This window comes from Pelophylax lessonae (assembly GCF_965119305.1).
Source record: "Pelophylax lessonae genome assembly, chromosome: 3".
NCBI lineage: Eukaryota > Metazoa > Chordata > Amphibia > Anura > Ranidae > Pelophylax > Pelophylax lessonae.
The window spans coordinates 576,911,265-576,936,256 of record NC_138770.1 but is presented as its reverse complement, the minus strand read 5'-3'; the positions used below and the strand labels follow the sequence as shown (position 1 = coordinate 576,936,256).

The 24,992-nt window shown below is 41.2% G+C and overlaps 1 protein-coding gene across 1 annotated transcript in view; it reads right to left on the bottom strand.

The window, feature by feature from the left end:
• Nucleotides 1-24,992, bottom strand: part of LOC309550630 (uncharacterized protein) — a gene marked incomplete at both ends in the record, with an annotated part of 49,339 nt that overhangs the window by 16,314 nt on the left and 8,033 nt on the right. The window contains 5 exons of the mRNA XM_082250968.1: nt 2,598-2,662; nt 2,763-2,854; nt 8,731-8,778; nt 18,286-20,664; nt 23,753-23,792. Coding sequence (XP_082107094.1) covers nt 2,598-2,662; nt 2,763-2,854; nt 8,731-8,778; nt 18,286-20,664; nt 23,753-23,792 — 2,624 coding nt within the window. The remainder of the gene's footprint in view (nt 1-2,597; nt 2,663-2,762; nt 2,855-8,730; nt 8,779-18,285; nt 20,665-23,752; nt 23,793-24,992) is intronic.

Here is a 24,992-nt window from a genome sequence, read left to right as displayed (position 1 = left end):
AGTAAAGTGGTGGACTGGATAGCCTCTCTCTCTGCCTCTCACCTTAAGGCCCGTACACACGTACCGATCGTCGGCATACAAACGTCGGCGGACGAAAGATCTGCCGATTGTACGCGTGTTAGTATGGTGCCTCCGACAGCTGTCTGCGCACAATCCGCGGACAAAAGTCTTTCTTGCAAACATGAAAATTTTTGTCTGCGGACACCAGAACGGACGATTGTTCGCCTGTCAGTACAGAATTCGGCCGACAGACCGCAGATTTGCAAGACTGGGCATGCTCAGAAAATAGAAAACACAGGGAAAGTTAACCATTACATGACATCACTTCTGCAGTCAGCTGAAGTCTGCAGACAAAATTCTTGTGCTGTCCTTGTGCTGTCTTTGCACTTTTCAACAGACACCGACATCCCGGGGAGAAAAGACGAACATTTGTATGCCGACGATCGGTACGTGTGTACGGGGCTTTAGTAGCACTGGCACTGCACTGGTTCAAAAAGCTGTCTATATTATTTTCATTATAAGAACTTGTCAGAACATGCTTCCACCACCTGTCCTTCACACTAGTAGTGCTCATTTGCTTTGCTCAAGTCAAGTGCCACTGCCAGTTTCCACTGCAGTGCAGGCACAGCCGCAGAGGCAGGCCGCAGGAAGCACAGGCACCACCACAACACAACACTTATGGTCCATGGACCATGGATGGTCGGATAATCATCATAGCCGTCAGTCTCACTCTTCTTGGTTCAAAAAAGCCACCCATGACCCGTGTGTATATAATATATTAATATTTTATATTGATTATTTGATTCTCAAATGGCACATTTGCCATGGCAAGGATTAGGCCCTCTCCACAGGCCACCTCACTCACCTCATAGAGAAGAAGATGAGATAACGAAGAAAATGCTCCGAGTCCTGCTCCCCCGTCCCGCTGCCCGTGTCACAACTCCTCTCAGTAAGGGCCCTAAGGGGTGGAGTCTGAGTGACACACAACACGTTTAGAGGCGGAGACCTTGAGTGGGAAGATGGCAGCATGGCTCCTCCTGTGCGGTCTTAACTTGATGATCATGACAGTGATTCCGCGGGCCGCGGCGCGAGCGAGGCTGTGGGATTGATTGAATTGAGTTGTGCTGCCTACTGCTACACGCTACCTACTACTACTACTAAATTGTGAGTCAGTATATTTTATTTCATTTTTATATATAAAAGCAGTATTGTTGAGCACTACTAGCCACTAGATCTCCTGGCTGTCACTTTGTCACATGTTGGGGAATCACAGCGGCTCGGCTCCAGAAGTGGCGGGTGTCCCCGTCATCCTGCCAGGGCCGCCAAGAAGTTCATCACCTAATCTTAAGTTATTAATATCTTATGAGGAGAGGACCTATGAGATTGAGAATTGAAATAATTAAATATATATGGCTTTTTGAACCAGTGCAGTCAGTGCCAGTGCCACAGTGCCACCCAGACGCTATCCACCAGTGCCACCACCATTAAGTGTGTTGGTCGGTCACTCGAGCACTGAAGGAGGTGGAAGCATCTGACAAGTGAAGTGACACTTTAGATTTGCAAACTGGAATTCATTTATGGACTTTTCGTTATAGATAGGTTTACTCACTTCAACTTGTTGCACGCACCTGACCTAACTTATTTCATAACTTATTTTATTGTGATTTATTGTCATATTTTATATGAATTGAATTTACTGTTACATTGTGGGAATAATTATTTTCACTGCATTTAGGCTTTAGCACATTCATGTCACTTTATTTTTGATACTGTGTGGAGTGTGGGCAGGGCACTAGTGGCAACGATGATATTATATCGATTGCACAGGCACTTTATTCGCACAGCCAAGTTCTGTTTGTTAGTAGTTTCTTGATGCACTTTAAGCGCTGTAGCACCATTTATTTGTTTGTTTCATATTTTCTTTTTATTGGAAAGATTTGGTATAGCAGCTTTTATTATACACAGCCTTTATTTTCGTATGCGCTGATTTACAAATGACATTATACACATTTTTTTGAGCTTTATGCAACCTGCCATCTACTGTTCTGGTAGTGGTAATTTTTTTAAAAGTAACGAGTAACTATGCAGCACAAAAAAAAATACTTGAGTAGAAGTATCGAAATCATCGAAAAAATGTAGTGAAGTAAAAGTAGAAGTAGGAGAAAAAAATTCTACTCTACGAAAGTACAGATACCGCATTTCGGTACTTAAGTACAGTACTTAAGTAGTTCTACTTCGTTACTATACATCTCTGGATACACTCCCGCAAAACTAGTTCCGACTCCAGACGAGGCTGTTCAAGGCGAGGGAGGCGGCATAAGAAGGCAGAATGACATCACAAATATATTGGTAATATCGGCCAGTTCCAGGGCCGATACCGATATATTGGGGAAAGTGCATATCGGTCTTGCCGATAATCGGTCTATCCCTATTAATTACTATGTTTAGTTTTATTTAGTTCATCACAATTTATGTTTGTGTGGGAGCGCAGCTCTATTTACCATTGTATCCTTTAAATATGCACTTAAGTTTCATTATATTTTATAGGTTCATACATCTGACGAGTATATTTATGGTCTATTTTTACACTAACTTACAGAATGACTTTCTTTAGAATAAGCGTGTTTTCTCTGCTGGGAATGGAATTCATTTTTTCTGTAATCTTAGGAGACAAAGAAGGAAACAAAAATGAAATAGCAATAATTCACAATATAGGATACAATTGTATTTTGCAACACATAACATTTTGGAATTTCTCTTACTTTTGCTTTGACAACCTCTACAAGTTCATTCTCCCATTCCCTCAATTTGACATGTCGGTGCTGTATTTCAGCTGTAATCTTAAATAAGGAATCTGTTTTGAAATTAATAAAGCAACTGAAATTTTTTGGACAAGAGTTGAAATACAAATACATACATGTATTTAAAAAATTGAAAATGTGCTCTCAGGCCCTCCTGTGATTAATTATATATTATGTACATTTACCTTGTAAAGCAACTCAAATAGTTTAAAATAGAAATGCAAGACAAGGATGTGTCAGCAGAAGGCAGAGAAACAGCAATACACTGATCTTCATTGTGATTAGTTACAGGCAGGCTGTGCTCCCAAGTAAGATGTAAAAAAGAAAACTGACCACACGGGGAGGCATGTGCTTCCATGCCCTGGTGTGGTCAGTTTGAACTAGGAAAGCAGAGAGAATGGCAGGATCACCAGGTATTGTATTCAAAGTAGACAATGCAAAGAGAACAGGATACTTTTTTGTACAAACACATAGTAGTTCGGCAGTTAATAAAATTGTAAGATAAAAACATATAAAGTGACAGCACATTCTCATCTTTCATTTATTTCCTGTTTTTATAACCCTGTGAAATTTGTTGTATATTTCAAAAATTGCTCTATAAGTTATAGATATTTTTAGAGCATGTATTTGAATCCACTGCTTCCACTTAGGCTGCAAAAAGAACTGTAAAAGGTGGCAGAGATCTGTTTAGAGGAGCCAGTGGTGTTGAGAGGACATACTGTCTTTTTCCCTTTTGGAATCTTCATGTTGGAACATTGATTTTTGATGATAAATAACTAGAGAGCTTGGGAATTATAGGAGTTAAAATGTCTATCTGAATTGGTAATTGTATACAGTATTTAAATTCTGTTGGTGTTGGGATATGGATGTATTATTTTGCATGTCTAATGTTGCTCTCACAAAACCAATGAAAATGTTGAAATGCAAAAAAATGACCGTGTACAAATAACGACTAAATAAAAAGGAGAAACGACCCTAAATACACACCCCCACCTCCTAAAAATCACCCTCTAAGTTAAGAAAAATAAAAGCAAAATATGCCTAATTAGTTAATTGGGGCAAATTAAGGATTTCTACTTCTGCTAAATATTATCTCCCGTGAAATAATTTAGTGTCAAAATGAATTAAGTCCAAAATTAACTTAATTATAAGCCTCCAACTTTAATCGTAGCAGTGTTTTAGGCTCTTGAATTCAAATTAAACCTGTACTGAAAGAAATATAAGGCTGCCATTGAGGACCTTGCTTTTTAAAAACACCAATTAGCTGGCTGTCACGTGGATGCATGCTTCAGTACTTTTTAGGTCACAGACGCAGAATAAGTTTGCAGACCAGGACTTGAACAATGGCATCCTCCATATTTTGCCAGTAGATGTTTCCTTAGCATCCAAGCTTTTCTTTATTCGGGTTCTCAACTGTTCTCCATGTCATGTAATGTAAATCTCACAATGACGCGTGATACCTATAGAGAGATCTCTGCGCTTCAGGAGGTATCATCAGCTACAAAAGCTGAATAGAATAAAATAAATGCTGCTACTTGATAAATAGATACAATAAAATGATATTTAATCAGGAAAAATAGCTTGTATGTACTAATATTTGTATTTTTCCTGATCAAATATCATTTTATTGTTCTCCATGTCAGTAAGTTGTAAAGTTTGGGGGTTCTAGCTCCACCGGATTGAGTGCACAACCGTTTAAAACATAAACAAAAAGGCTTTATTTCAGCAAACTTAAAACAGGCTTCCAGCAGTGCATAAATCAAACACAAAATAAAGTCCGCTTTTCTTCAGCACAAAGGAATAAAGTAAGAAAAAAGGCACATACGGTTTTGTGGATGGGTCTTCACCCCAAGGTTTGTAACAGTCCTTAATAGACCTCCCAGCAGCTTCCAGCAAACTTGCAGCTCCTTCAGACAGGTGCAACCACCAAACTACTCCTCCCCCACACTCACCTATTGCTGCTTCCTGTCTCTTAAGGACTGCTTCTCATGGGACTTAACCCTGTGTGTTGGAATCCCTTATGGTCAGGGGTGGGGGCTCTTTCCCACCCGAATATCACTACAGAGCCCCCCAAATTCCGGGTCCCAAATATCTCTCTATTCAACACAGAGAACTGCGATTCAGTCCTCCTGATTTTAGCTATTTCCAGGAATTTCTCACCCGTCTTGGGTGACCCCCCTGAACATTTCCCAACTTCCCTTAAAGAGACCACAACCCAAACACAGGAGATATATAGCGACTGTCCAGGACCCAACCTTGGCGTCCTGTACATATCCCCCCCCCCTCTGCCTCAACGCGGAGGTGTTGGAGGCACCACTCAACAGCATACAGTGGACTCGGGAGAGGGCATCGGCATTCTGATGCTGTCTCCCGGGTCTGTGTTCTACCACAAAATTAAACTCCTGGAGAGATAGGAACCACCTTGTCACCCTGGCATTGGTGTACTTGTTCTGTCTCATCCAGGTCAATGGGGCATGGTCTGACACCAGGCGAAACCTCCTACCTAGGAGAAAATACCGTAGGGAGTCCAAAGCCCACTTGATGGCAAGACACTCCCGCTCCACCACAGCGTAGTTTCTCTCTGCTGTCGTTAGCTTCCTACTCAGAAAAACCACGGGGTGCTCTTCCTCATTGACCACTTGAGAGAGGGCCGCTCCTAATCCTTCACTTGAAGCATCTGTCTGCACTACAAAATCCTTGGAGAAATCGGGAGCTACGAGCACCGGATGTTGGCATAATGCCGCCTTAAGCTTCTGAAAAGCTTCTTCGGCATTCGCGCTCCACTTTATCATCACTGACTTTCTACCTTTGGTCAAGTCAGTCAATGGTGCAGCAATGGTGGCAAAGTTGGGGACAAACCTCCGGTAGTAGCCAACTATGCCCAAAAATGCTCTAACCTGCTTTTTGGTTAGGGGACGGGGCCAGCCCTGTATGGCTTCTACCTTATTCATTTGGGGTTTAACCAGCCCTCTACCCACAATGTACCCTAGGTACTTGGCTTCCTCCATCCCAATTGCACATTTCTCCGGATTGATGGTGAACCCTGCTCTTCTCAAGGAGTCTACGACTGCCTGAACCCGGGGAAGATGGGACTCCCAATCAGTGCTGAAGACGACTATGTCATCCAGGTAGACGGAAGCATATCTTTGATGTGGACGTAAAGTTTTATCCATGGCCCGTTGGAATGTGGCAGGGGCAGAGTGCAGACCAAATGGCATCCTTTTGTACTGGAAGTAGCCTTCCGGGGTGGAGAAGGCTGTTTTCTCCCTGGCCTCCTTGGTTAGGGGAATCTGCCAGTACCCTTTTGTGAGGTCAAGCATGGTGATATACCTGGCTGGACCCAACCTCTCAATTAACTCGTCTATCCGGGGCATTGGATATGCATCGAACTTGGAGATTTCATTAAGCTTTCTGAAGTCATTGCAGAAGCGAAGAGTGCCGTTGGGTTTAGGCACCAACACAATTGGACTCGACCACTCGCTCTGCGACTCTTCAATGACATCAAGCTCAAGCATTCTTTTTACCTCCTCAGACACTGCCACCCTATGAGCTTCTGGGATACGATACGGCTTTAACCGGATTTTTTCATTGGGCTCGGTTACAATGTCATGCTCCATGACATTGGTGAGACCAGGTAACCCTGAAAACATGTCCCTATTTCTTTGCAGAAATTCTTTTGCCTGTTGGGTTTGGGGCCTAGACAGGGTAGCAGCGACCTGCACCAGGTCAATCCCTGCAGAGTCCCCTGACTGGACACCTATCACTGCGGACACCTGTTCTCTGTCTCTCCAGGGTTTCAACAAATTTATGTGGTAGATCTGGTATGGCTTTCTTCTCCCAGGCTGGTGTACCTTGTAGTTCACTTCCCCCATTTTTTCCACCATCTCAAACGGACCTTGCCACTTGACCAAGAACTTGCTCTCCACCGTTGGTATTAGGACGGCCACCCGGTCTCCTATTTGAAATTGTCTGATTTTAGCCGACCGGTTGTACACCCTTCTTTGGGCATCTTGAGCCTTCTGCAGATGCTCCCTCACCAACGGCATTACCTTAGCCACTCTCTCTCGCATTTGGGAGATATGCTCTACCACAGTTTTGTGTGGGGAAGACTCACTTTCCCATGTCTCCTTTACTAGATCTAGCAACCCCCGGGGCCTTCGCCCATACACTAACTCAAACGGTGAGAAACCCGTTGATGCTTGTGGAACCTCTCGGATGGCAAACAACAGGGCAGGGAGTAACATATCCCAATCCTTCCCATCTTTCTGGACCACTCTTTTTAACATGCATTTTAAAGTTTTATTGAACCTCTCGACTAGGCCATCAGTCTGCGGATGATAGACGGACGTCCGCAACTGCTTAATCTGGAACAGTTTGCACAAGTCCGCCATCACTTTTGACATAAAAGGGGTGCCCTGGTCCGTCAATATTTCTTTGAGGAACCCCGTTCAGGAAAACATTTGAAATAGTTCCCTGGCAATGGCCTTAGAGGAAGTTTTCCTTAAAGGGACTGCTTCTGGATATCTAGTGGCATAGTCTAGGATGACTAGTATATATTGGTACCCCCTTGCTGACTTCACCAGGGGTCCTACGAGATCCATTGCAATTCGTTCAAATGGTACCTCGATAATGGGCAAGGGTACCAGGGGGTTTCTGTAATGGGGCACCGGGGCAGTTAACTGGCAAGTCGGACAGGACGCACAATACCTTTTAACCTCGGCTTTTACCCCTGGCCAGTAAAACCGGTCAGTTACCCTGGCCTCTGTTTTTTCTGCCCCCAGGTGTCCTCCCAGTGCATCATTGTGGGCTAGATCGAGAAGCATCCGCCTATAAGGCTGAGGAACCAGCAACTGCTCGACAGTTTCCCCTCGGCTTTCAGCCACTCGATAAACCAAGTTATCTTTCAATGCAAAATGAGGAAACCTCTGGTCTGCACCTGGTATTTGTGGGATCCCATCAATAACAGAAACCTGCTCTCTAGCATTGACCAAGGTAAGATCCTGCAATTGAGCGGTGCCAAACGTACACCCCTGGATACGTCCAGGTCTGGATGCACTGGCCTTGAGGAGGTTTCCCCTTCACTCTCCTCAACCTGGGACTGTGATGGGGAGAGTTCCTCATCATCCTCTCCCAGCATAACCTGTAACGGGGAGACTTCCCCCCCCCCCCCCTCAGAGGTCAGCTCGGTCTTGCGACCTGAAACACAAACAATATCGTCTACTTTAACATTTTCTGCAATGTCATTATTAGTGACAGGTACCTCCCCATCAGGGGGTTGTGTTGTGGGGATTTCAGGCCCGGACCCCTCAGACTCTGTTCCTTCGAGGCCGAGGGTCCCCAGTCCCCTTAGTTGTCCAGGCTGTTCACACTGTACCTGGTTCCATAGTTCAAAAAACAGTGGGCAGTCCCGCCCCACTATGACATCATGTATCAAATTTCTTACCACCCCGACTTCTTGTGTCACGGAGGTACCACCATAGGCAACAGTCTCTTTCCCTCTTTCCCACCCGAATATCACTACAGAGCCCCCCAAATTCCGGGTCCCAAATATCTCTCTATTCAACACAGAGAACTGCGATTCAGTCCTCCTGATTTTAGCTATTTCCAGGAATTTCTCACCCGTCTTGGGTGACCCCCTGAACATTTCCCAACTTCCCTTGAAGAGACCACAACCCAAACACAGGAGATATATAGCGACTGTCCAGGACCCAACCTTGGCGTCCTGTACAAAGTATAATGGCTACAGGAGACAATTTAATCTTTGTTGTAACATCCACCCAATGTCTTGTCAGCATGAGAGTAGTAGGAATAAGTGAGAAAGATTGGACCAATGGAAAGTATAATGAATTGCTTCAGCGAACAATCCAACCCAATTGCATGATTTAACATCATAACTTGATACCATGCTGCTTATATCATAGTGCCTTACCTCCAGGGTGATAAGGAAATCCAAGATCGGTTTCATTTCCAGATATATCTAACAGAGTAGAACAGAATAAAAGGTACAATAAGCAGTAAAAACACATTTGTCTTTGTACATTTCTGACATGAAAGCCATGTTGGACACGAATATGGTTTATAGCACTTACAGCTGCTGCTAAGCCTGCTGAAGAAACTTCAGCATTCAACACCTATGGGAGTATTGGGTGCCTGATTCCCCTTTGCACTGTGTGGCTCCTTTTTGCTGGTCCTACATGGAAATGGTGGAAATAACTAGGAGGAGGGATCAGGCATGCAAAACTCTTAAAAGTGAAGTGTCAGCTGCAGAAGATTCTCCAGGAAGTTTAGCTCTGCAGGGACTTTTTAAGTTGAATAATTTAGAGACAGAGTTGCTTTTAAAGGGGATATCAGTTTAATAAAATAAGTATTTAGTAAAAAAAAAAAACTGTTGCATAGGGGAGCGTAATCTGACATGATATGTGTGGAAGTGTAGAGTCAAGAACTCCGCAGTTCATCTTGTCTTGTTACTCTATGCCACAGATGGTTTCACATTGTGACTTGACCTTCCTTCCTCTTGCTCCCTTCTGCTATTTCTATTTGCCCCATTAAGTGTCTTCCTCTGGGCTGGAATGTTGGGTTGGGTTTAATGACACGTTTGTGGTGGCTTTGGGACTCTCAACCCTCTACTGAACTTTGCCTGCCCCTTGATTACCATTGATCCTATAGCTCCAAGATGGCTCCCCTGTGTTGACTGAGATGCCACAGGGAAAGGAGAAGACAAACACCAGTGATGGACTATATTAAGGGTGTAGATATGATGAACAGAGCTAAAAACAGACAAGGAGAGAGGTATGAAGGTGGCAAATAGGTGGGAATAATTTGCTCTTGGGAATGGAAAAGAGAGAGCCTATAGAATGAATTCATCTGTAATGTTCTCTGCAACCCCTACATCTTCTCTAAAGCTGATAAACTGATTTCAATCCAATATGTCAGATATGGGCTGTGTAGAGCATGCCCAGCTTCAAGATATGGAGTACATTTACCTCTGGCCATAATACTGAATAGTCACAGGGGGAGTAGAAGCAAAGACAGTGAAAGATGTTCGCATGGCAGTACAAAAGTGTGGTTATTCTTTTGCTCTATTAAAGACACAGGCATTGATTTACTAAAACGGGAGAGTGCAAAAGTGCATAGTAGCCAATCAGCTTCTAACTTCAGCTTGTTCAATTAGGCCTTGACAAAAAACCTGGAAGCCGATTGGTTTCCACCAAGAGCTGCACCAGATTTTGCACTCTCCAGTTTTAGCACTCTCCAGTTTTAGTAAATCAACCCCACAGATAGAAACAATTAGCGAAGAAACTACTTTATTCAAGAAAAGATTTGAAGAAAGTCAATGCATAAATTTCAAATTGGGAAAATAGAATTGAAGATTTGGTGCAACCTTTAAGCAGGAAATGCATTGTCATAAATGACAGTCAAATTCAAATACAAGAAATTTGATGATATTGAAAATCTATTTTATATAATTGTTGAGAGTTTCAGAGAAAAAGTATATCTGAAACCTTACGTTTTAAAACAATCCATTCAGTTTAAAAAATAAATGAAAGGCAGAAAAAAAAAAAACAACATTATAAATACCCCTTTCTTTTTTAATAGGTGATCAAATAATCTCTGTTCTTAGCTGCACAAGTAGCTTAGAGAGGTGGGGATGGAGAAAGCACAGTACATTGATATTTCCAGTAAATGGCCAGAAAACTGGCCACACTGGGATGGATGTACTCGCATGCCTGGCGTAGAAATTTTGCAGAAAGGGCTTCTCTCTGTATTTGGGAAAGACACATTTACCCCTCTTGTGGTTGAGAGGGCTTGTTGGGTTTGGACCCATTGCCTCCACCTGGAGGAAGGCAAAGGCTGATCTTAACTTGGTTATATAAATCACCAGGCCAGAGATAAGATCTTGAAGAAAGGGAAAAGGACTGGGGAACTTCCTAATAAGCAGAGCAAAGCTTTAATTGTATTATTACTTTCTCAGAGAAAATGGGCCATGTTTTAGAAATTGCCACATGCTCAGTTTTATCTGGCATGACAGACAAATTAGCTGATGAAACCCTTTGGATTGATCGAAATTAAAAACATTTATGATGGTTCTGTGGGACAATTCAAACACATGTAAAAGTAAGGAAATACAAGTTTTTGGCTGGCTACAAACAGCTGTAACAAATCACAGAAATAATATATGGATACAGATTTTCAATTATCAATTGAATTATTACTGGGAACACTGGCTCCAGGTTTGGCAGAACTCCACAAAATAAAGACACTCCTTGGAAAACAGAAGTAAAATCCACCTAAATACAGTTCAATGAGTGCCAAACAAGCTTCCCAGAGTCAAAGATTTACTGATAAAATGGTTTTATAGCAGAAGAAAAAAACCCAAACAGACCCCCCCCCCCCCTACCCAACAGGAATTTTGATTGTTCAAAGCATAGGCTTTGCCTCCCCCCTGAAACTATGCCAAGCAGAAAACCATTGTATAGATTTGTCTGGTGTCTGCTTATCTGAATCAATTTCACAATTCCTGAGCCCTGATAAAGGGTTCTGAGGGAAGACAAAGTGGTTGCCAAGCCAATTATATAATCCCCTCTGTAAAAGAACACAAGTGATCCTGTGCCTGTGTTCTAGAAAAAATTATGCAGGTTGGTACCTAAATCCGAGCGTCTCCCGTCACTCAGCTGACTCCTCGGCTCTCTCCTACGCCCAGCTGACAGCTCCACCAGGCAGGGCCGAGCACTGCAGCTGACGTCAGCCGGGGAGAATGGGAAGAGAGGTGAGAGAGAGCCGAGAGGTCACGTGATCGCCAGGAGCCACTCGGATTTACGTACAGATCGCATATGTTTTCTATAACACAGGCACAGGGGCAGTTAAAGCAACAAAGGCTACCTACAGCGCTTGCTATGAAAATAGGTGCATAACCATAGATGTTCAGTGACTCAAAATTAAGCAATAAGCTTCAAAATGATCCGTGAAAAATATTCAAATCAATAGTGTAAGTGCTAATTGTGTAAATAAATATGCAATTTAAATCAATAAATATACATTAAATACATCCGTGGACTAAAAATTACAATAAAAATGTGTCAATATTCCATATAAAATAATGTATAGAATGCATATAATACAGTGCTGATAAATAACTACAAATTATAACTGTTGTACCTGAGGTATGTAAGTGCAAGTGACCCAAATGGGTTAGTTTAAGTCCATATATAGTGACTGTGGTGATCAAAGTTCAAAAGAATTTCCTTGTGCAAAATTGTTCATCCAATACAGTTCAAAGTGCAGGTGCTCAATGTGGCCAACCAAGCGTGAGTGGTCTTAGTGCTATAAAGGCATATGAGACCCACAACATCTGGTAAGTCATCCAACTTTATCCATACCACGGTGGAGAGGAACCTGTGCCATTCAGATGTCACAAGGTGGATGGGGTAAGATCCACATTGAGCACCTGCACTTTGAACTGTATTGGATGAACAATTTTGCACAAGGAAATTCTTTTGAACTTTTATCACCACAGTCACTATATATGGACTTGTTCTAACCCATTCGGGTCACTTGCACTTATATACCTCAGGCACAACAGTTATAATTTGTAGTTATTTATCAGCACTGTACTATATGCATTCATTATTTTATATGGAATATTGACACATTTTTATTGTAATTTTTAGTCCACAGATGTATTTAATGTATATTTATTGATTTAAATTGCACATTTATTTACACAACTAGCACTTACACTATTGACTTGAATATTTTTTCATGGATCATTTTGAAGCTTATTGCTCAATTTTGAGACACTGAACATCTATGGTTATGCACTTATTTTCATAGCAAGCGCTGTAGGTAGCCTTTGTTGCTTTAGGGGCTATTATTGATACATCCATTCTATAGCTGCTGCTTTTCAATTTTCATTTATTTTAATTTACACATTATACACACACCTGTTGGCGCGAGCAATATACCGCTGGTATATTTTCTAAATACAGGGGCAGTTAAGTGTTCTATTACAGAGGTGATTAGAACATTTTAAAATAATTATGAGAGCAGCAGGAGGGAAGAGGGTGGGCACTGACGAGCAGACAGGCAGGGAGGGGGGAGAGGACGACAGAGGACAGTGGAGGGCTGCGGATGAAGGAAACACATACACTAACCATAATGTCAGGGCTCAGCAGCCATGATACACCGTGGTCAGTGTACAGGGAGGAGGGTAGAAACTGGCAGGATCAGCCAGGTTTTTTTTAGGTGTTACAGGGGGTCAAATGACACAGCACAAGCACTGTGCTGTATAAGGTGCTTTAAGGGAACAGGATTTTTTTTTTTACTGTAACAAATGCTGTAAGTGTTGGAAGTTTTTTTTTCTACTTCTCTCCTACTTGTACACTCCTTGTCTTCAGATATAGAGTTTGGATTCTTTTATGATTAAAAAGAGTGCATACACTTTGTAGACAGAATTATGCAAGTTATGCTTTTGCATGGTAATTACATTTTTCTTTTTTGGAAACTGTTAACTCCAATTTTCACAAATGTATGTGATCTCTTGGAATAGGTGAAGTATGAGGGAGGTGACAAGACATTTTTCATTTGCGTAAATCAACCTGCCAGATTTGGTCTACAGGGGACACATGCTATGCCAGATATAATGAAATATCTGCAAGAGATAAAACACAGTCAGGGTGTACATTTGTGTTATTCAATTTCTTGGGGGGGGGGGGGGGCGTGAACTTATACATGGATTGATGTGATTTATTTGTATGCAGAAAGAGGCAGACCACAAAGCTAGATATGCATTTTTGTATGCACCATTGGGTGGTACTCAATATCCCTTCTTTAAAATTCAAGGAAACAAAATAGACTTATTTGCACTGAATAAATAATATGACTTTCTTATAGCAGCAGGAACAGTGGCGGCCGGTCTATAGGGGGCGCAGGGGCGCCGCCCCCCAATCTGTGGCCCAAGGCCCAATAAAAAAAAAAAAAAAAAGTAATCATAGGGAGAAGTCTACTTTTAAAAATTAAATTCATTGTGGTTAAGATTGTTTCCTACCCTCTCCCTCTGATCCTCAGTTTTGTTATATAGATTACCTTTACAGTCTCGCCATTTTTATCTGAGGGCTTCTTAATTTTTTTTACCCCAGGGGGAACCCTTGAAATCATTTTCAGGGCTCAGGTAACTTCTGTTGAAAGTAATTCATAGGGGGGCAGTGAAAAGGAATGCCCCTCCCCTTACAGTGGTGTTCAGAAAGTCACCATTACAGACCGCAAGAAAGATCCAGGGGCATACGTACAGGGGTCACAGATGCCCATGCATCCCCTTTACACTTGAATAGGAGGGAGGGCATGTAGAGGAAATGATCCCTTGCATTTTTCTCTTGCAGCCTTTCAGCAGCTGCAGAAGGAAAATAGAGGGGGGGGGGGGGGCAGTTTTCTACATGCCACCCTCCTATCCACCTCCTGCTGTGATCGGGCCCCTGTGTGATCCCCTGGCCCTCTCTCATTCCCTGGAGCACTGCCAAGTTCCCCCCTCCCCTCTCCGACAGGATCCTGTGGGGGATGTGTCAGGATGGGGAGGGGCTGGTAAATGTGTAATTTAACGGCCCCTTCCTTGTCCTTATGAATGGAGGCAGTGATCGTTACTGATCACTAACTCTGTTCATTCATAACTAAAGCATAGAAAACTGTGTTTACTATGCTTCAGTTTATTATTGAATGCAAAGTTCTGTACACAGCCATTCCTTCCCATTCATTTTGTGCAGCCGAGGCTGCAGAGAAGAAAATTGAGGGCTGTGTCCTTAGTCTCCTCTCTCTGTCTCAAAGGTGAAACATCAAAGGTCTTTTTTGATCCCTGATATTTCACCAAACCCCCCAATAGGGCTCCTAAAAAATTGTAAACAAACAAGTTGTAAAAAAAAAAAATACACAAAATAAAAAAATGGTAAAAAATAATAAAGAAAGAAAATAAACATCAAATACTGACACCAGGGGGCGGAACTACCATGGGTGCAAAGGTCGCACTTGCGACCGGGCCCTGGCAAACTGCCACCGTGGGGGAGGCATACCAAAGGGTCAGGGAAGCCCTTTATGATTTCTTGCACCAGGGCCATGGGGGTTCTAGTTACGCCTCTGGAAAGATCATTGGTGTCATGCTTGAAAAACAAAAAAACAAAAAGGAGAGGAAAGGTGCCAAGAAACTCTCATTTCTACCAGATAAGAGAGTGGGCTCACAGACCTCCTCTTAAAAGTGAAATTTTAAAGGCTGTGAAGTGGTCATTGAATATCATACAACATATTTTTTAAAAAGATACATCTTTATTAAAATCCATTGAATAAAAGATAAAACAAAATTTAAATATAAAAGTCGTTTTTACATCCATAGTTGGAAGTTTTTTTTTCTTTTTCAATGTATATCTATCTATCTATATACATACACACACACACACACACACACACAATTTACTCTATGTCCCAGTAGTTTTGTGTATCATATGTGGACATATTTAGGATGTTTTTGTATATAGGGAGGCGACACAGAGCAATACAGCTGTTTTTTGTCTCTTCTAACTAAGGGAACCTGTTCTCTGTGGTATTAGAGATATATATAACCCCCTGTCCTCTGGTTTTTGGATTTGGGGTCTGCTTGGCTTTTATGTTCATCATGCCGTTGTGAATGGTGTATAATGTTGGAATGTGGTTTATATATATACGGTGGGAAAGGATTATTATACTGGGAGTAATGTGGCCCTATACTTAACTGCTAGTCTATCCCTATGGTTAAGTATATTAGTCTCTGCATATATTACATTTCAGAGTGGTTTCTGCCTTTTCTCCTGGTTGACCACTGTAGGATGCAAGCTCCGTCCAGTGCCCGTCCATTAGGCCTTCCCTCCTAGGGTTTGGCCCACTGTGGTGTCCATTACCCATGTGGGGTAATACTTTTGGGTCTCTGCTTTCATCCCTCTGCCATGGGACTCCTATCCTAATGCGCCCAGCATGCTTTGCAATGGCTTGTTCAAAAGGGTAAGCATAATGCAATTAACATATATGTAAAGAAGTGATCTCCATGTATACAGTCTGATTGTAATGATGATTGTGTGCATTTGTTTTGCTTTCTTTTTTCAAAAATCCTATAATTCAGCCTTGAGAAACAGTTGCTTGAATACTGAACTTGGTCCCTGAAGAAGCTACTATAGGAGCCTAATCGCTCAGCGAAATGCGTAGGACTCACCAAGTACTCGGTTTCTATTTATGGACATGGCAATTATACTTCAACTATGGATGTAAAAACTACTTTTAGATTTATATTGTGTTTTTATCTTTTATTCGATGGATTTAATAAAGATGTATCTTTTTAAAAAATATATGTTGTATGATATTCAATGACAACTTCACAGCCTTTAAAATCCCACTTTTAGGAGGAGGTCTGTGAGCCATCTCTTATCCTGGTGGAGTTAAGACTTTCTTGGTACCTTTCCTCTCCTTTGATTTTGTTTTTCATTTCTTTAAATAGGGGCGTGGCTGTGAATGATTGTCTTTAGAACCGATATCTCCTTATTTGTTCATTGGTGTCATGCTGTTGGCTCTGCCAAGTGGCGCTAGACTGGAAACTATATAAGCACCATCAGATGGGAATTCAGGTAGCTATAGCTCAATGAACTCTAGGGTTCTGATCAACCCTGGCTGAGAATGACTAGTCTACTCCATGAAAATATGGTTACATTACTTTCAAAAGGTAGAGACCAATGGTCTTGAGAGATTGACAATATACAAGAGAATAAGTGTTGAGAGAATGTGGGGGTTCCCTCGGTCTTGATATATCAGCCTCTCAGACACTGACTGAGAATTATTATTGTGTAAAAATAACCACGCTAAGCACAAATGTGAAAAAGTGAATAAACCAATATAATGACAAATAAAATGTGAAAAGCTGCAGCTGTAGTGGGAAACACCAAAGAATAAATGCAAAAGAAGAGCTGCGCTAAATTGACATAATGATAATAAATCAAACTGTAAATAGTGATAACAGTGAATTGTGCTAGAAATTAAATGGCAATAAACAATCTGTTAATAAAGAATGTCCAAAAGGAACAGTAAAAGTCCAAAATTGGGTGCCAAGTGTAAGAAAAGAATCCTCCACCAAATGTTGTGACTCCTTCCACAATCAGTGCTGCATGCTATAGGCACACTAAACGCTTACCAGAAGAAAGATAAATACAAGCATCCAACATGTATTGGGAACTCCAACGGAATCCTATAGGTGGCGTGGTGCCTCTCTCCAGACAGTCTAGACAAGTCCAGCAGGGAGCCGTGATTGTAAACCAGCCAACGCACTAAATGGTCCGGGCCCAGCACATCGTTCACCTACTGACACCTAGTGGTCGAATTGAAGTAGTGCTTCTGCTGCGGACAAACTCCTGATATTTCTCATCAGTACGTATAGCCAGTACACGTTATGCTTAGAGAACGTCACACAGAGTAGTCGGGGTGAATTTATGCCACGTAGAGTTATCTATATCGCCTCGTAGATAACTACGTGGTATAAATTCACCCGGCTACTCTGTAGTGGATATCAACAGTTGTTAAAAAACAATTTAGTTAGCCATAACCCCTATGCTCTCCTGGTACTTTTTTAAAATCCATATACCTACAATGAATTCGTTCATACCAAGCATTACATCACCAGGATTCCCTGTTCATCTTCTGGCCATTCTTCCAGGACTTAATAGCACTCACACAATGATGTGCGGGTGCTGCTCACCATTGCAGTTTTGTGAGCCCAGCCTGGATGAGGATGTATAAATTAAAGGCTTGGATCACAGAAAATAGGCAGAATGACAGTGTTGTTCCATCCTGAAGACAGCCTGTGCTGAGCCGCAGATGTTTGGAACAGCCATGGAACATTAAGAGGGTAGGAAGAACCAATTTTTTTTTTTTAAACATAGAAGGTGGGAAATCTGAAAAGGGAGTAGCTGTTTTTTCAACATGGAGTAGGGCTCTCAATAAGTTTCAATATTTTTGGTAAGATTGGCTTCAGACTCTTGACTTGGTGTCAAATAGGGTGTCAAGAGGGTGTTCTCTCTCTTTTTTTTTTTTTTTTTTTGATCTGTATGTTGAAGGATATTGGGTTGGTTTCAAATGGCAGTCAGGTAGGATTTATAAAAAAAGCCCAGAAATAAAAATATCGCTTCATTCCAACCCTGTGTACAGAAAACCCTTAGAAATGTAGTTTCCTACTCATGCCATTGCCATTTATTTGGGCAGGCAGTGGAATGCCTTCTCGTGGTACCTACAGAACAGAACAGAACAGAACACAACAGAAGCAGGAATATGTATGGAAAAAACAAAAATCATTGATATGCATTTAGATAGCACTGAAAGCATTTTTTTTTCTCAACCAAATCAGTAAGAAAACAACATTCACATCCATCTCTTAGCCAGAATTTATATTGATGCAACCAAAACACCAAAAAATAAATTACCGACTACTTACCAAAGACATCGCTCCGTGGCTCTTCACTTTCTTGGTTCAGATCAAGATCATAATGTGCATTACTTTGTACTGTACTTTTATTATGGCCAGCAGTAGTCATTTTGATTTTTTTAAAAACAGTTATATCTAGAGATGACTTTTCGGATGGTGAATGTGGTAGAGGTAAAGGAAAGCTTTTCGGTACCTGAGCAGAGGAAGATTTATATGGCATGGCTGTGCTTGTTACAGGTTGTGTGGTTGTTTTATTTTCATGACCTGAATCATATGTGCTATGATTTACAAACCAATGACCGATCCATCCTATGACTTTTGTAAATATTTCTGTAGACTTGTATTCCTCAGTTGGTAAAGTTTTATTTGTGACTGTTGAAACATTTTTCTTATTAACATTGCCTTCCTTTTCTGTAACTTGGATAGAGTTCTCAAAAAGTTTGGGCTGAACATCAAATCTTGGTTGAGAGGAAGAAGACATGTCTTTACGGACCCCCTCTTGACCAAAGACCAGCACTTTGCTCTGTGGAGATGAGCCATTAACTTTTGCTGGTAGACTTGTTGAGTAACTGCTGCCAAGTACATTTATACGAAAGCCCAGGACAGCACTTACAGGCCTAGCCATTTGCAAATTATTTTCAGGATGTACAGTACTGAATGACACAGACGGAAACACCTGAATTTTGTCTTGAGGTTCGGTGACAGTCTGGCTACCAAGGTCCTTACTTATTGACTCTGTTGTTGGCAATAAGGCCTGAGGCTTTAGATGAGAAATATACCCTTGACTTGTTGGAAATTTCCCACCAAGTAAGGATGTAAACTGTACCAATGAAATAAAAGGAGCTGCTGTTGAGATTTGTATTGTGTGCCTGTCAGCTGTAAATACAGGTTTCATACTATCAGCAGTTGCAGTAACAGGAGGTAGAGAAGGTTTTTTCCAACTCAGTGGCGGGACTGAGATAGGTTCTTCTAGATGTGATTCTATATAGGATTCTATATATAACAAGTCTAAAACAGTTGTAGGAGCCTCAATCAGTTGGTCTGTATTGATTTGTGAGGTCTTCTGTATTTTAGGTCTTTTGACAATACTTGTAACATAATCCTGAGGGAACTCAGTCTGGTGGGTTGCACTAACTGGTGGTGTCATCATAAACTGTCGGTCACTGAAATGATGGATTTTAGTGAGCTCAGCTAAAAGAGCAGCAGTAAAAGGTGTGGGAACTTGATTATTATTGGTTTCGCTAAATTGCTCTGCCCCATCAGGCTCAGTATGAGATATTCCAAAATGTGGGGTTTTTGGAAGCTTTGCAGTATAGGGTATACTTATAGGAGTAGCCTTATGTAGCTCAGCAACATGTGCAGTATCATAATGCACAGTCATTGGAAGATCGGTAAGGTAGGTTGTGCTGAAATGGGGAGTAACATGCAGTTCCGAATCATGATTTCCGCTAAAATAGGATGCCACATGAATCTCAATATGTGCTGTACTCAGCACTGGTGTTTCTGACATAGAAAGGGTTTTTCTCAATATCCAGTCTGGTTGAGATGTAGTTTCCCACTGGCCTAAGTAACTTGGCTGTAGGTCCCCTGTGGTCTCTATATTAATAGGTTGGTCTTCATCCATAACGGAAGAATATGAGGATGGTGGTTGAACAAGCTTAGATGGTGGGGAAGGAACCTGTACTACTGTGCTTGGAACATCCTTTGGCAGGTTAATAGCAAAAGTGCTTGCAGTTAAATAGTGAGTAACATTTAGAGGTGCCTGGGGAGTAGCTATTGCGACTTCATGTTCTCGGTCATGGTAAGCTTCAGAAACCTTAATGCTAATATAGGGCAACTTGCTAGTAGACAATGTTGAAGGTAGTGAAGAATATATTGGAGGTACTATTGTTGGTGGGATTCCAAGTGCTGTTGTTGCAACTGTTTCAGTCACAGACTTGTATGGTTTTAATGAACAGTTACATAAATTAACATTTAGACTAGCAGTAGGGTCATTAAAGATAAAGTATTTTCCTTCAAAATATTTGAGTGAACCAGTATGTGAAAATGTCCGCCATAGTAGTATAACATTGACTGCAAGGGCCTGAGCAGCAAAAACATGTGTAGGCTTATTCGAGCAAGCAGATACAATGGTGGTTTCAACAGATGATGAAATCCTTTCAAAAATTATTTCGTCATGGTTGTCATCACAGTTTGCGTTTGTTTGAAATAGATCAATGTAGATTACAATATGTTTTCCTGGTGCAGCTAAAATGGTCCAATTACACCACAAGTTTACATCAGTTAGCCCAAAAAATAAAGGAGGGGAAAATGTGCCAAAATCTTTGCTTAACTGAACATGACAGCTCTTTGATGCCACAAACGCATGCATTGAAGTTGGCTCAAACCCTGAAAAAAAATAAAAGGCAAAAAGTATGGGTAAAAGATACCAAACCGATGAAAAGAGGCAAGTTACTAACTTAAAAAATTTATATATATATATATATATATATATATATATATATATATATATATATATACACACACACATACACACATCTATCTATCTATATATAGATAGATAGATATATACATGTTAGAAGATCTCAGGTGTAAATGGGGAGCAGATGTGTTAAATATTTGGTGTTATCGCTCTCACTCTCTCATACTGGGAGTTCAACATGGCACCTCACTGCAAAGAACTCTGAGGATCTGAAAAAAAAAATTGTTGCTCTACATAAAGATGGCTTAGGCTATAAAAAGATTGCCAAGACCCTGAAACTGAGCTGCAGCACGGTGGCCAAAACCATACAGCGGTTTAACAGGACAGGTTCCACTCAGAACAGGACTTAGTCATGGTCCACCAAAGAAGTTAAGTGCTCATGCTCAGAGTCATATCCAGAGGTTGACTTTGGGAAATAGACATACGAGTGCTGCCAGCATTGCTGCAGAGGTTGAAGGGGTGGGGGGTCAGCCTGTCAGTACTCAGACCATACGCCGCACACTGCATCAAATTTACACTGTTATACAAGCTGTACACTCACTACTTTACATTGTAGCAAATTGTCATTTCTTCAGTGTTGTCACATGAAAAAAATATAATAAAATATTTGCAAAAATGCGAGGGGTGTACTCACTTTTGTGAGATACTGTGTATGTATAATATATTATATATTTATTTTTTTATTCATTTATTTATTTTTAAAGAAAGGGGACAAGCAGCACAGATCTATAATCCCATAACCTATTAATATACCCCACTCCCTCAGAAATGGTCTATTCCTAGACTATATGCAGTATCGTACACCCAACAATTATATGCAATATATACCAGAAATGTACCCAATAATATGTATGAAAAACAAGTGCTTCATATTGTTAATCTTTGTGAAAAAATAAAAGTGCTTTGCGCAAAAAAATTGCTTTCCTATTCATTATCAGGTTCATGAGGCGATCCAAAAAAACCAAACATATGTAATCCAATGACGAAACTAGTAGGGCGAGGCTTAGGGCGCTGACATCACACTTGCCTGGATCGCGCTCACGGCTTTTGCTTTGCAGCTGGAGGTGTAGGCACACTTAGAAATAAGGTGTTTGATCCTTAGTGTCTAGATGATACTTGTAAAATGTGAGTGTTCTTAATGATTTTAAAAAAACAAGAGATTTGAAATGGTTTTACGCTATGGAGATTCTTCCTTCTCCTTTTTAAAACCTCAAGTAATACCGTGTCTGGCTTGAAAGAGTGATTGACGAGAGGGTACATCAGGAGCATTAGCGCGGAGAGTCTTCCTGTCAGTTGTGTAGCAGGGCGCTTCTGCTGCTTTAAAATTCGACCAGTCGTTTCCTCTGGTGAGTTAGTTTGGGGTGAGTGGTGAAGAAGCACACTGGGTGTTTTCTACATGATTAGGATATCCAGTGCTTGGATATCTGATCACCTCTTTGTGTTGTGGGATCTTATATGAACTTTAACTTTTTGGATCACATATGATTTTTTCTGAATCACCTCATGAACTTAAATAATGAATAAGAAAACATTTAAATTTGCACAAAGCACTTTTTTGCACTGTTTTGCACTTTGTTATAAGCATTTTGCACTTTATTATTTTTTTAGAGAGGTTTGTTTAACAATATGCAGCACTTGTTTTTGATACTTTTCTGATATACATTGCATACCATTGCATAGAATTGTTGGGTGTACGATACGGCACATAGTCTAGCGATAGACCAGGGAGTGGGGTATATGGTTAGGTTGTTGGATTATAGATCTGCACTGCTTGTCCCCTCTCTTTTTCACCCAGGTGGCAGTGATCCTATTTAATCCCTCACTCCTCCATCTATATCCTTGGCACTTGATTTGTTCTTTGTTCACATAAAACGATTTAAAAGAAATAATGCATATTTAAGTGTCCCTTCCCTTACTCGATGCACTAGGCATCATTACACTCCTCCCTTCCTTCACAATCAATGGTTAATCCAGCCTGCCCTGCGGCTGCCATTCTGAAGCCTCCTGGGAAATGCACACATCACATATGCATATGCTTCAGGTTCCATACAGCAGCGGGGGTTCATCAGTGGGTTGGGCTGCCTGAACTAGGAAGAGACAGCGGACTCCTGATGACCTCCAAAACAAAGATGGTGGCGAAGGGCCTAGGAGTGGCAGTAGTGCAGTGGATCATAGTAGGGCAATGCTGGATTCGCTGGCCAGTGTATTACGTGAATTGTGCAAAACACCAGAAAGGGGAAAGATAAATAGGAAGGGTAACGTTCCCCTTTAAACACGCTACTTATATTACAATACATTGGTGCATTTAACAAATTGGGTTTAAAAAAAAAAAAAAAAAAAGAAGAAGGTCTTGTTGGACAAAATAAACTCTGCACAATAGTTATTCTTTCACTCCCTCTTTCCTGCTCTTGCACACTCTCTGCTTTTTTTTTTTAAAGGTCAGCAACAGGGAAATCCACACGTATTGCCATTAACTAGTCCTCTGCCCTCTACTTGCCCATTTTGACCACATTACCAGTTCACAAGAAAACAGCTTTATAATGTCAACGTTTAGTCCAGGGGAATTGTTATAATGATGGTTCACCAACTAAAGCTAACATGTATTGCTATGAACTCACTTCCAGGCATTATTTGGTCATGCACTGATCATAACATAGTTCTTAAAATCATGCCTTTCTAATAATTGTGATTGGTTAAGAACCTTGTTTTTTTATTCGTGAGGTTTTTCCTGAAGGGTAGAATAGGGAAAAATCCCCAAATCTCTTTAGGCCCATGCCAGATCTTCTGTAGGGTATAGTAAGTGGCTAAGGTTATCAATACCAGGCATTTGTTGGCTGGGCACCTCAGCTGTCCAGAGACTCCCCTGCAGCTAAGTGTTCTGAGCACTTTTCACACATTGCCAAGATGCTTAATGCTATATGAAATATTTCATATCATTGCAACTTTAGTACCACAAATAGAAGTGCTGTTACCTTGTAAAATATGAAGTCTTACCTACGTGGACTTGGTTTTCACTTTCAATAGCCTGGATTTCCTTTAAGGAAAGAATATCTATTTAGTTACATAATATTTGTTATACACAGCAAATGCAGTCAAAGGCTTTTATGAATTCTTCTAAACTTCTGTTGTTCAGCAAATGGCAGGTCAAGTCCAAAAAAAAAAGGCTGAACACCAGAGATGTCCCCACACAGATGGAAAAGTTTAAATTGAACCAAGACCAACAAAATCCTATTTCATTTGTAGATTAGAAAGGGCAGTGTTCTAGGTTGGCATGATTTCATGAGAAGTCAACAAACAGGTATTAGAATATGACAATGACAGACTCATTTTTTGAAATGCTAGTTACACGGCTATTTTATTGATCCTGCCAGAGTACTTTAAGATCCTCCAGTGTGCCCTTTTCATGCTGAAATGCAGAACAGCCGAGGCAACAGTACAGTGGAGAGGAGACATTATGGGAGTGGATAGCGAGGTGAAAAAAGAAAAGAAAAAAAAAATATATATATCACTGATCATCAATGCTGCACCCACTGATACCAATGCTGGCACCAAATCTAGGGGGTTTCATGCTTCCATGATACTGATCCTAGGGGATTATTATGCCAATAACTGACACCAATCCTGGGGGTTTTATTGGGTGTTGTTGTTGTGTCTACTGACACCAATGTTGAGGTCTTAATAATGGATCCACTAACTAAAATGTTCAGAGCTATATTTTGTCCACTGGACACCAATTTTGGGGGTTATTTTTGCATCCACTGACACGAATGCTGGGGGTTATTGCGGCTGCTGAACTATTCTACTCCCATTTTCTATTCAGTGTATTTCTAAAACATGTTGGGTCCCCTCATTGGGCATTAGTTTGTGCTATGCTGACTCTTGACTCACCACGATTCTTCCTGGATGGGATAGTCACCTGCCTGTTTTCTTGGAGAGAGATTTTTCCAGGCCTGAGGGTGCCCCCTCACACATTCTCTGCGGCAGGCTTGTTACCCAATATAAAGGAATGCCTGGTCCAGTTGCATTTTAACACTTTACTGCACAGCTTTAGGCATATTCACCAGTACATCTTCCTTGTGTCACAGCAGAAAATAACATGACATCCTGACAGATATCTTTAGTGCAGAACACTGTACCTCCATTACACAATTTCCTGACAATAGTCTAACTGCAGGTCAATAGAGAATAGAGATGTCACAATTTCTTTTACGGGTGGTTCCCCCCTCGATGATTC